At 39.4% G+C, this 12,088-nt stretch overlaps 1 protein-coding gene across 10 annotated transcripts in view; it reads right to left on the reverse strand.

Moving 5' to 3' along the window:
- The window catches only part of LOC146658663 (CUB and sushi domain-containing protein 3-like), a 257,048-nt gene that overhangs the window by 20,750 nt on the left and 224,210 nt on the right, over nt 1-12,088 (reverse strand). For all 10 annotated transcript variants that reach the window (XR_014913740.1, XM_085422379.1, XM_085422378.1 and 7 more), the window contains 2 exons: nt 6,153-6,335; nt 1,289-1,462 (listed from right to left, as the gene is read on the reverse strand). Coding sequence is in view for 9 of the 10 variants with exons in the window: in XM_085422379.1 (XP_085278505.1) it covers nt 1,289-1,462; nt 6,153-6,335 (357 nt within the window). In the remaining variant the exon portion in view is untranslated. The remainder of the gene's footprint in view (nt 1-1,288; nt 1,463-6,152; nt 6,336-12,088) is intronic.

The following is a 12,088-nucleotide window of genomic DNA, read 5'->3' on the forward strand; positions in this document are numbered from 1 at the left end:
GGTTCAGTCTGTTGTGATCCAACATGTGATAATGAAATACTACAAACATCCCAATTTTCCTCTAATTCAAAACCTTGCCAAAGTAACTGTATACACAATAAAACGCTATACCTAATAGAAAGTCGAGTATCTGACGGCAGAGATTTCTTGCACACGAGGGCTGCAATATTTAATTTGTAGGATGCAAAATTCAGCACTTCACTCAGCACGAAAAGGACTGCCTATATTCAGCAGTTAAAGTGGCGATACTTCAAACAAAACAGCGGCACTTGAAGGGTTTGAGCAGGATTATTTTTAGTGGCTTTTGTTTTATTCTACTTAGTCCTGACTGATATTCAGAGAGAAGCAAATGCATGCAAGTACTCTAGCCTTCTTGATATTTCATTTCTGTCTGACTGATACAATGCAGGAATGATTCAGATGACAGCGAGACACTCTTGAGCAGTCATGCATCCCAGAGGTTATTATTATGCTTGCAAAGATGATTCAGAGAAAGGTCTTAATGTAGTAAGACGCACCCGACACGTCACTTGTGGCTGTGCTCGGATCATCATCATCTTCATCGTTAATATTGTAGCTTTGTTACTTAGGCTAGAGGTCAATTCACTTTTCATTTAATCAAAATCCAAATAAGAGCTTCGTTTTCACGTGCTAATGATGAAATATTTATTTACGTCTTCAGAAACGGGCAGGATCTAACGTCCAACTCCTCTTTGCATTTTTCCAGCCTTCATTTAAGAAATACGTTTTTTTTAAAATTTACTTTAAGTGGTTTAAGGGTTAAGTATGATTGAATGCTTACAAAAAAGACCCTGATGTTGTAACTTAGGAGATCAGATATAATCTCTGTTCTGCATCTCTGCCAGACTGTCTCATTTCATTTGTATGATCCTTAAGCAAAATTCCTTGACTTTCATTAACTTGAAGTAACCTTTTAAAGCAGCAAAAGTGGTGTATACGGGATTTTGCCTTGGAGGGCACAACTTAAAACTAATGTAATGCATGTGAGAAACAAAATTATATGCAGGTATAGAGCTGTCTGGAAACTCAAATACATGTAACAAAAGGATGCAAGACTTATTTTAAGAGTCAAAAATCATAAGCCTGATAATGGTTAAAAACGGGCAAAAACAGTCCAATTAAGCTCACTGTTGGAATCACCGAGTTTCTGACAGTCTCAGAAATGTCATCTGGTTTATTTCAGTCTAAACATAGAGAGACTTCCTGTACATTACAATCATCCTGAAGGCACTGTGGGCATGAATGAACGTAGGAAACGATGACTCACGCAAGCACTGAGGCAAGTCTCCGCTCCATGTCCCGTTCCCTGTGCAGGTTAGCACAGCAGGAAAAGACAGCTCATAGCCGGGTAAACAGGTGTAACTCACGCTGGTTCCCCACTCCAGGACTGAGCCCTCAAGGAGGCCGTTGGGGATGGATGGGGGTGTAGGACAGGTGACCACTGTAGGGATAGAGTGGATACGCAGGTCACAGACGCATCAGAGTATATTCAAAGCACAAATCAGAACGAATTAAGTTTGAGTGCAATGCTTAAAAGAGGGCAAGACTCAAATTTCAAATCTCAGCAAAATCGTCAGAACTAAAAAATAGGAAATAGTTCACCTTCCCATTCTGACACTCTCTGATTTTAAGGGGGAGAATCGATGATTAGTGTGTACCGCCACCCTCTGTAATAGTTGAGGGTCTAAAGCAAATTTGAAGTATTTAGAGTTATAGATAGAATATAGTCTTTGATAGTTTACTGGAATCATCTATGGTTCACTCTCTGACATAGTCTGAATATTTGCTGGAAGAAGGTATTTTGCAAACGAAGACTCTCAGCTAAAATATAACTTACAACAAGAAAATGTTGTAACTTGAAAATATTGGGTTTAGTAGCCTTGGATGCCAGCAGGAGAGGTCAAACGAAACCTTGAGGAAAGATTGTTTTTCTTCTGCCTTACAGCAAAGGTGAGTTACATTCAGCAACCAAAATGGCTGCTGAATGTAACTCAAGGAGAACAGACAAACAACTACTGTGATTAATCTGTATTTACAAGAATATGGCTACACATGTACTGAATCTTACATTTCAAATTGAAATGTTGCTAAATATTAATTGCACTGAGGTTAAGATGGCGTAAGATGGATGTAAACACACAGTAAACACAGTAATACACTCACTTTTCATCCAAGAAATGTAAGCTTTTATCATCCTATTCATATACTGATGGTTAAAATGTTTCCTAGAGACCTTTATTTAAAAAAACAAACAAAAAAAAACTAAAAACCAAGTCAGGTTAAAACTGGTCAATGCAGTGACCAAAACCCCATTACACCAAAAGCATCAAATTAAAAGCAGCAGAGGTGGCACTAATTCACCATTCTGCATAGTGTGGATTACAGCTGAAAATGAGGTCTTTAGCTCAGAGAAATAGTCTGTGTTTTGACTGTGAGCGATTTCTGTTTGGAGAATACAGAATAATTTCTGTGCAAAATGAGGGGGGCATCTTGCGTCTGTGTAAGCCGTAAACTTTCAGCTCAACAAATGTAATAAATGAATGCATAATAAAGCTCAGAGTTTGTTCTGACACACTTAGAGATGAACCCGTGGGGACGCAGATGGGATATGGGTTTTAGAGATGTGAATAAATTAGTGCTGTTGCTTTATACCACTGCTATCCTCCCTCAGCACCCATCATTACCCCCAAGTCTTTTTCTCCCTTCTTTCTTTTTGGCATTCTTGTGTTTGGTTAAACACTTGAACAAACATCTGCAAACTGAAGTCGAGCCTTATCCGAATCTTTCAACTGTGGCAAGTTCAATTGATTCGTTTATATTTAAAATACATGCGTGCTTGTTACATATGGCTCCCTGACAGAGAAGCCTTTAATTCTCTTCATCTTATTTTCACAATTCAAAAATCAAAAAGTTGTGACAATTATCCAAGTTATGACATGAGAGTGACGCGGGGATAGAAGGCAGGCACATGACGGACAACTTCCTTGCCTCGTTAGCGCAACTTTTCATTCTCTGCACAACAAATTACAGTAAATGTGGAGCAAGCCACTGTGGGATATTCACACATCCTCTCAAAGGTGGAACTGTCTTTTTGTTCTCAGTTGGCAGCAGATCCAAAATGATTTCCATATGGACATTTTGCAGCAGCATATACAGTATATATGAAGTGTGCTATAATCAGAACAGTATTTAGGCCACGGTGAATAGAGAATAAAAATAAGAGCAAAAAACCTTCTCGTGCTCCAATCTGTTTTTTAATGTTTTGTTTGTTAACGTAATTTTGTTTCTCAAGGAGAAACAGGTTCACTTAAAATTGTTTCCCTTTGAAGTTAATGAATCAGTAAAGAGTGCCTTCAGTTTGGGATTTCCAAGTTGTTGCTCTGGGAAAAAAGGGGCACTTCATTCTGAATTATCTCACTAAAATGCGTAGCTGGAGGCTGTAAAGTAAAAAGCAGGTTTGCGTGTGTATTTCAGTGATCTTACGGTGTATCTGTGTAAAAGACACGAAAGGGGGGGGGGGGGGGGGGGGGTTATAGAAAATGTATGAGTGCACGTGTGCAAGTAGGCAATTTACACAGATTAGAAGAGTAGGTCTTCTAATCCTGTAAGCACTGCATCTGAAATTACTTGCTTTAAAAAAAGCAGAGAGTGTCCCCATTTTCGTAAGTAGTTCTAAGCAGCATTAGTGCCTCTTAGCTGAACATGCCAAACCCGGGATTCAAACTGAATCCTTGCCGGGCAAGGCTTAGGATGCGTCATCACACACAAACGCTGTGGCTAAAACTGATGCTCATACACTAAGTGCAAATTTATGCCCAGGCTTGGCACATGCAAAACCTCTTTGTCTCAATTTTTCTCCTCTTGGCTTTCCTCTCACTTTTTTCCCCTCGTCCCCCTCCCTTTCTTAGAATACTAACTCAGTTTCCTGTGGCACAATCATCCAAAATCTATGACAAGGTGACAGATGCCAGGTGTGAGAACTTTAAAACAGCTCACCTTGAGTGAACTACAAGCACCTTCAACTTAAACCCAATCGTGAAAAATGAACAACAAAAAACCAAAAACAAAACAAAAAAAAAACTTGTGCAAAAATAGGCATTGTTTTTAGTTTCACATGAAAGAAAAGAAAACAGATATTTTTCCAGTCCTTTTCTGAGATGTCCCACTGCGTAGGCTGTCAGGGAGAGTGATGATAAAAAAACGTATGATTACCAGTGTGCTTTTCTATTGCTTGCCCTAGATAGTCTTAGAAAGAGACCAAAGGACAGGAAGAACACGGCGACAGGGGGAAAGCAAAGCATAAAACGTCTGTACTCCTTCTTTATACCCCATCCACACCGAGGAATGGAAAATTAATGTTGAGCACCCACTTAGTAATCAAAGTCCTCTCTCTCTTGCCTTTCTTTTATTCATTTATCCCATGAGAGAAATAAGTGCTATCGGAAAAGCGAAGGCAGTTGAGAGACAGAGGCAGGAGGACCTTGTGGCTCACTGACTAATGCATACAGGTCAGTGGGAGCTGACAGCATTCAGGCAGTGGCAGCGCTGGGAGAAAACGTGAGTGTGCAATCATCTGTGTCTACGTATGCATGAGAGAGACACTTCTGTAATTGAATGCCCCCGTGTGATTGTATTCAGGCACAGCGGTGTGTGAGCGAGTGTGATGAGGAGGCCTAAGCTCTGGGGTTTTGCTCCTTTCCACGCCACCCCCATTAAGCGTAGCTGGATCAAGGACCGAGAGGCTGAGCGGTTGCGGTAGCTGTCAAGGATTAGCGCTCAGAGGTTAGCAATGTCACACACTTTTAATATGCACACATGAGGGTTATACACTTGCACATATACACCCATTGCCCTCTGTCTTCTTTTCTCTCCCAGTTTAAACAGCTGTGGGACCATCAATTCAACCAACAGCTTCACCGTACAATACCCCAGAACACGGCACGTTAATATTGAATAGCACTAATAAAATATTACAATTACTGTCAGACTGAATTTTGTAATTTTTTAATCTTCAAGACAAGGTTGAGAAGATTAGTAGGGCAAGAAGTAGCCTGGCTTAAACAGCTACTTATGAGGTTAACTATCTTTGGATCCCCCCCCAAAAAGTCTTATATATGGGTTACAAGTAGAAACACAAAAAACAAACTCAAAGGAGGTTTGAACCTCTCACAACCTGCCTATTTCATTTCATTTGTCCTTTCGTCTACCTCAAGAGGCCTGCTTCACTGTAACTGAGACAGCAGCCTGGGAACAGTTCCTTAGCAACAATGAGCCCCTATTAGCCTTGTGGGCTCTTCCCCTTCCTGGTGTACTCTTGAGCTGTTCGCTGCACAAGTTAATCTTCCCTGCAATACTTACTTTTGAGTGTCAAGCGCAGAAATGCTAATCTATGCCTCCACTCAGGCGTCATAAATCACGGAGTGATGTATCGCTGATGGGCGTACAACAGCTAAGTCCTCTTCCTGGATTTTCCAACTTTGATGTTAATCATAGAGTAGAATGGGCACAAACTTCAGGGAGAGGACTCCAGTGATTAACTGTTGGGGTACAATTAGAGGTATCCTTGTGGTGATGGAGAGGACTTATTAGCCATCCATCACCAGGTGTCAGAGAACTTTTAGCATCGGCTCTTTGCATTCACAGGTGCAACTCTAGACTGGGGGATGAAATCATCATAGATGGAGATATATAGTTTTTTTTTAATCCAGCTGAGAATGTGGCCATAGACAGTGAAGCATAAAAAGTAGCAAGATTTTTGCATTAAATGGGTGATATTTTGAGAAACACATTAAAAATGGCTTTATTTCTATGTGTGGATGTGTACGTTTCAAATATATGCACCTTATTATGCAAATAGGTTTATGTCTTTCAGTGTCATTGCCATTTGCATTATCAGTGCGCTTAAGTGAGGAGTATATGGCAGTATCTGACTACACAGGAAGCCTGTGTCACCTTTCTTGCTAATCTCATTAGATCTCTGGATGTAAGCATACACTTTAGATTGTGCGTGACAGTGTGCTGGCATGCCAAGGTTGTTACAACGCTGTCTGATGGTTATCAAGGTTGAACGTCCACTGCAGCAAGTCTTTGATACAGTGTAGGAGAAATGCGTATCTGTGGGAGGTACTTGCCTTGACATGCTGGCATGGTTCCACTCCACGTCCCATTGCTGGTGCAGGTCCTGGTGAAAGAGTTGTCCCCTCCCACCATCACATACCCCAGTTGGCACATGAACGTCACATTCTGGCCCACTGTGGTGTCGTCGCCAAACCTGAGTCCATTTGCTGGGATACCGGGATCGCCACAGGTGATCACTGCCATTGGTAGTAAAAAATAAGCGCTGCATCAGAAATCATCCTTAATGGTGTGGAGTGAACTTCAACATGAAACATAAAGCAACATTTCTATTTTTAGTCTTCCTTTGTATCATTAATCATTAGTTCTTTTCCTAATCTTGCATTTATTTGTGCCACTGCGACATCACTGTGTACTTCATCATGGTTAGGATTATTCTTTTCAGGTTTAATAATGATACAGCGGTCATACTAATATTTTATCAAATGACTGAAATATCTGTGACATTTACAGCTGTGCATGATGATCATTGCTACACCTCGACCCATAATTCATACCCAAGACAGTGACAAGAACAGGAGATGTCTGCACAAAAAACACAAAAAACTTAACGCTGCGTGTTTGCCACCAGCTAGTCGGTAGTTATATGTTCGTGACTGGTAAATGTTAATTGGTTCTGAGTATTCTTTCACTCGTATGAATCAAATTGTTCTGTGTAGTCGTGAATTGCCAGAAGCAACGTTGGTTCAACTTAAGTATGACTGATCAGGGTATTGCCTTTTGTGTGATTTGGCAGGTCTGTAATGAGCTGTTGGACATGAGAGAGTAGAGAGTAGCAATTCACCTCTGAGGGACATTTATCTGTAAAGAATTACTGGAAAAACTAGCTTGGCTGCAGTTTTACAGATACATAAAAGTACTTTTCTTCTATGTTGTTTGTATTTCAGCTGGTCTTTGTAATCGATGAGGCTACCAGTGTGGCTTCTGGATCTGAATAGTGAAGCCAGTGAACACTTTGAATCTGCTTTCTTTCTAATGGAGAGCATGGGGTGACTTATCTATCCCAAAGGAAAAAGACAGCACACTTCCCTTGAACTATGACCTCAGTAAACACTTCCCTGGAGTGTTTTTGGTCATAATTATAGTTTTAAGTCACATTTCATACAACATTTATTTTGTAAAATATTTCCCATTTGCAATCAAAAAGGAAGGTAAAACAGGTTAGGTATCTGAACTGGTCAACACTGTGAATGAAAAGGTGTGTACCATTTCCCTCGGTTTTTGCATCCAGCTCTTTACTTGTTGCATTCTGCTACAAAATATCAAGATAGTGGAAGTCAGAATCCCCACCTTTGGGCTTTAAGAGTCAGCTTCACAAGCCAAAAGGTGCATACAGCCACCATTTATGTGAATTTATGTTTGTAACAAAAGTTGCTTACTTGGACTTTTCAGAAAACTGAGATTCAGTTTATTTCATTACAATCCTTAAGTTCTTAAAAAGAAAGCTACTTCCATTGGATGTCCTGAATGGGAGCTGAGAGCAGAATATAGTGACGTGGGGTTTTTAATGATACTTTTAGATACACTGAGGTTTTAGTCTGAATGTAATAATTTTGTAACTGAAAGCAACATACAAGCAGTTTCTCAAATGACTTCTAAAAGCCCACGTGACAAATAAATGATAGGTGGACAGTAATAAAGTAACAATGAATCATTATTTTATAAAGCAGCTCTTTTAGATGCCGTCTAAGGAACACAGTATTCGTTGGCCTCTTAAGTGTTCGATGCATTAACATAACTAAAAATGATTTCCAGGCATCTGACATAATGTTATGTGAAAATAAGGAATAGCTACATTGCCAGTTTGCTGTGCACATGACATAAGACTAAGTGACACCTACATTGTCATAATACTACTAACAGTAATCGTAATGTTTACTTGCACTTCTCCATTCTAGATTACGCCACTCTAGTTATATAATTTGTCTAAATCAGCAGAGGAACTAATAAAAATAATAATAATGTATTTTGTGCAGTCTCTTCTTTTCATATCCCTACTCTTGGCTTCTTTTCATGGCACAATTTCTCCAAAGTAAACAGATGGCTGAGTGTTGGCCCAGTATGTTGTCAGGTCTTAACCCAGTGCTACCGCTGATGAAATTATAGTTGCCAGCCTTTATTTGATTGCTTTTTCATAGCCCTCGTTTCATCTCGGAGGCTCTAATTTGTGCATACTTATTACAAAATCTTTCCTGACTTGTTCACCTTCATGTAAGAAGTCAGTTTGATGCATATGGCTGTCACTGCTAACGCCTCCTCCCTTAAATTAATTTCTGTTTGTTTATTTTTGGTTATTGCCAAGGAATTCAGCACTTGGAGATGTATTTCCTTCCTGGGTAAAACCAGCTTTGTATTCTGACAGAACACATGGGAAAAGCTGGATTCTTCATTTTACGAGATTGAAACTGATGTCACTATGTGAACAATCTAGTCTCATTTATTTTGAAAATTAACATGAAACCACAACAGCACCCTTTATGCTTGTTTGGCATGTATAGTCATTTGTTGTGTGCTTTTTCTGTTAACTGAAGCAATGCCGTACTGCATCCTTCTTACAGATTCCTGCCCCAAATATCATAATCTGACAAAGAATAAACTGCAGTGGAGCTGGTACTGATACATTTGATGTTTAATGTGCAGTTGTCATAATATTCCTCACCCAAAGTGGTTCTGTGGCTCTGCACACAGTAACTTACTACTTATTAAACTTGTCATCAACTTCCAGTCTAAGTCAGATAACGTAAACCATGTTTCGAATTCTAAGAATTTAGCCCTATGATATTTGACTACTCATGTAATAATGTAGTAATTACACTACAAGGACAAGCTTTTCTGTGGTGCATTGTGGAGGAAAGATAACATCTGGGTCTCACCAAAGCATGTAAGGTTCATTTTCTGGTAATATTGACTGTCTGAACAAAAATTTGCCTGTGTGATATTTGACAGGAAATGTGAAAAATACTCAACTTCAGATAGGCTTACACCAGCCATTCCCTAAGTCAAGAGTGCTGCCGCTTTTATTTATTAAATAAAGTTTAGTATTTACTAGTAAGATTTATCATCCTCTCGAAATTAATGTCAAATAAATTATTAGTTATTAGTTAGATATTTACTATTTAATATACATGCTCCAGATATAGCCACTGAAAACTGCCGCTTTCAACCAGAGGTCAGCCGGCTGACTGTTAACTCACAGCGAGCTCTCAGCTGAATGTCAGAAGCTAGGCATCCACCTTTTCTTCTCCTGGGGAGCGTCTACTTTCCACTATAAACACGCCTCTTTACTCAACTGCAGAGTGTGTGTAACTTATCAGCTGTTTGGGCTGCATAGCATTTTTGGGGGGGGCTGGTTCAGGAAAATACAAAGAAAATGATTGTTTTTGTACCAGTTTTGTGTAAATACCTGCTGTCAGTGATTCCTGGGATACTGTTTATATGTGTTAAAATCACAAACAGCCTACAGCGGATCTTTGGCCAGAGTTTTTTTGCAGTCATTGGCCTTCTGAGGGGGGGTGGGGGGGTGAGAGAGCTGTTTGAACGATCACCTTATTGTGACAAAGGAATCCACTGTCTGTAAAAGTTACCCTTAAAATTACTGCAGCAATTTATCAGAGATGCGCGGAGCATGGATGGATAGTTAAAAAAATGCAGGTGGTTCACACCCAGCAATTTACTGCATAACATATTTTTACAAGTTCTTTTTTTCAAAGTGTGTATTTATTTATTTATTTATCATCAGCATCCATACATTTTGAGTGGTTTTTCTCTACATTCAGGTTGAGGGCTCATATGATGATGATGATGATCTTTGATCGCACAATCACAAGAAACAATATAGAAAATGTATAAAATAGGTATCAGCTGTTGATAATCTCCCAATTGCTTAGTTGATAAAATAAATCATATCCTATGGGGGCAGAGTGCTGTTTCAATGGTCACTCATGAAGACCAGGTTGAACAACAATAACTGTTACTTCTCAGCATATGGAGTTTTTCCTATAACTAAATAAATAAATGCTGCCTGTTGGACATTTATTTGCAGGACATGTACCAGTTGTTGGACTTGGAGTGTCCCATTCAGAGCACAAAAGTTTTAAACTAGAGTATTAATATAAATCGCAAAGGTGATAGACCAAGATTAGCTGCAGACAACTTGAGAAAGCATGCATATGCTATGACTGTTAATTTATTTGGAAAGCATAACTGGCGAGAATTACCAATAGTTTTAAGCACAGTGCCAAATCGTTGTGGTTCACTCCTACACCCAGTGTTTCACTCATTAATTATCAAAAATATTCAGAAAAAAGTGCCAAATATTTCTGACAGAAATACACACACTTAAACATATTGTTGCGCAATCGCAGTGAGTTCAAATTTCAATTTAAAATTTGCATTTTGTATAAGAACATTAGCAATGCAATGAAATAATCATTTTATGCTTTCATGTTCAGAAACACAAGTCAGCAATAATCTGTCCAGCTTGTTCGGTCGTTTAGCCATGTAAATCAGCTTTGTTGGACCAAGGACACGTCTAAAACCTGCAGGACACCGGCCCTGGAGGCCTGGAGTTGGACACCTGTGCTCTAAAGCAATGCGGCTCCACACTGCTCCCCCTGGTGGTTACACAAGATATTACCACTGGTTTTCCTAAATACTACTTAGGGGCATTACTACTCATGGTTGCATCATCCATGTCACAGGCGGGAGATGTCATTACAAGCACCCATCACCCGGCAATTGGCCAGAATTCCACACATGACAATACAGTCACTGATGAGGTGGCCATTATAAGTGTCTGTATCTGTACGAGTGAGTATTTATCTATCTGCATTGTTACTGAATCACAATAACTCAAAGAACAGACACAGTTTGACATCTTCAAGATAAAAAGTCATTGACAAAGAATGATAAATAAAACCTGTTTTTTGCATGTTATTCTACAAATTTCAGGCAACAAATACAAGAAAGCATGGCTTTCACATGCTGCGTCACATATGCTTATGGTCTGGATTACACCTGGGTTTCTGAATCTGTACTAAGATTATGCACAGTATATATGAATGTTCACTGCATATTTTGTGTTGCCACATTTTATATGCACAGTTCATTTGAAGCCACCAAAATTACACATTATCTTCAATTAAGCATGGCACATCTCTTCAAACCCATGTCAGAAGCTGCTGGCATAAATCAAGGACAGCTCATAAAGATTTTAGCCGGTGTCAGGTGACCATCTTGTGAGGAGGTGGAAAAGTCATCTTTCCAGAAGAAAGGCGCAGAAAGAAAGAGGAAACAATGTGTGTATACAGTTGTAAATCTTTAATTATGCATGTCTATCTATGGGAAGTGAAAACTCAAGTTAAGCAAGCACAGTGCACAACAGCTGCAGGCTACCGACTTCAACAATTTAACTTAACTATGCAGCTTCTTTCAGTGCACTTACTTGCTGTGAGAAATTAAGTCAATAAGCTGCTTCCAGTAAATCTTCATGAACATTTTTTTCTTGCTTCTTGAAAGTTTAATATTGTTTTCTGTACTGTGATATACTTTGGGAACGTTAGTAACATATACTCAGATTCTACAAGGAGGACAGGCTGAGATGGAAGCAGGTGATACACTGTGGTGACCCCTAAAGGGAGCAGCCGAAAGAAGAAGTAGTAGAAGAAGACCAAGAAGTGACACATGATGCTATATCACTGATTTTCTTTTTCTAAAGCAATGTGAGCCGACCAATTACTTAGTATATTTTAGCTACTTAGGAAAAAAGAACTCCAATTTGAAGAAACGGATCGCTTCAGAAATGCCTTCATGTACAGTAATCCCTCTGCACCACTTGGGGAATCCAATACTACACTTAAACTGACAGAGAAACGCACAGACAAGAGAAGCGAAAATATGATGATAGCAGAGAAATCAACTGAATTAGAGTGTA

Source organism: Rhamphochromis longiceps, linkage group LG11 (assembly GCF_057381845.1).
Source record: "Rhamphochromis longiceps isolate RC_006_pf linkage group LG11, R_longiceps_female_GT1.1, whole genome shotgun sequence".
NCBI classification, from domain to species: domain Eukaryota; kingdom Metazoa; phylum Chordata; class Actinopteri; order Cichliformes; family Cichlidae; genus Rhamphochromis; species Rhamphochromis longiceps.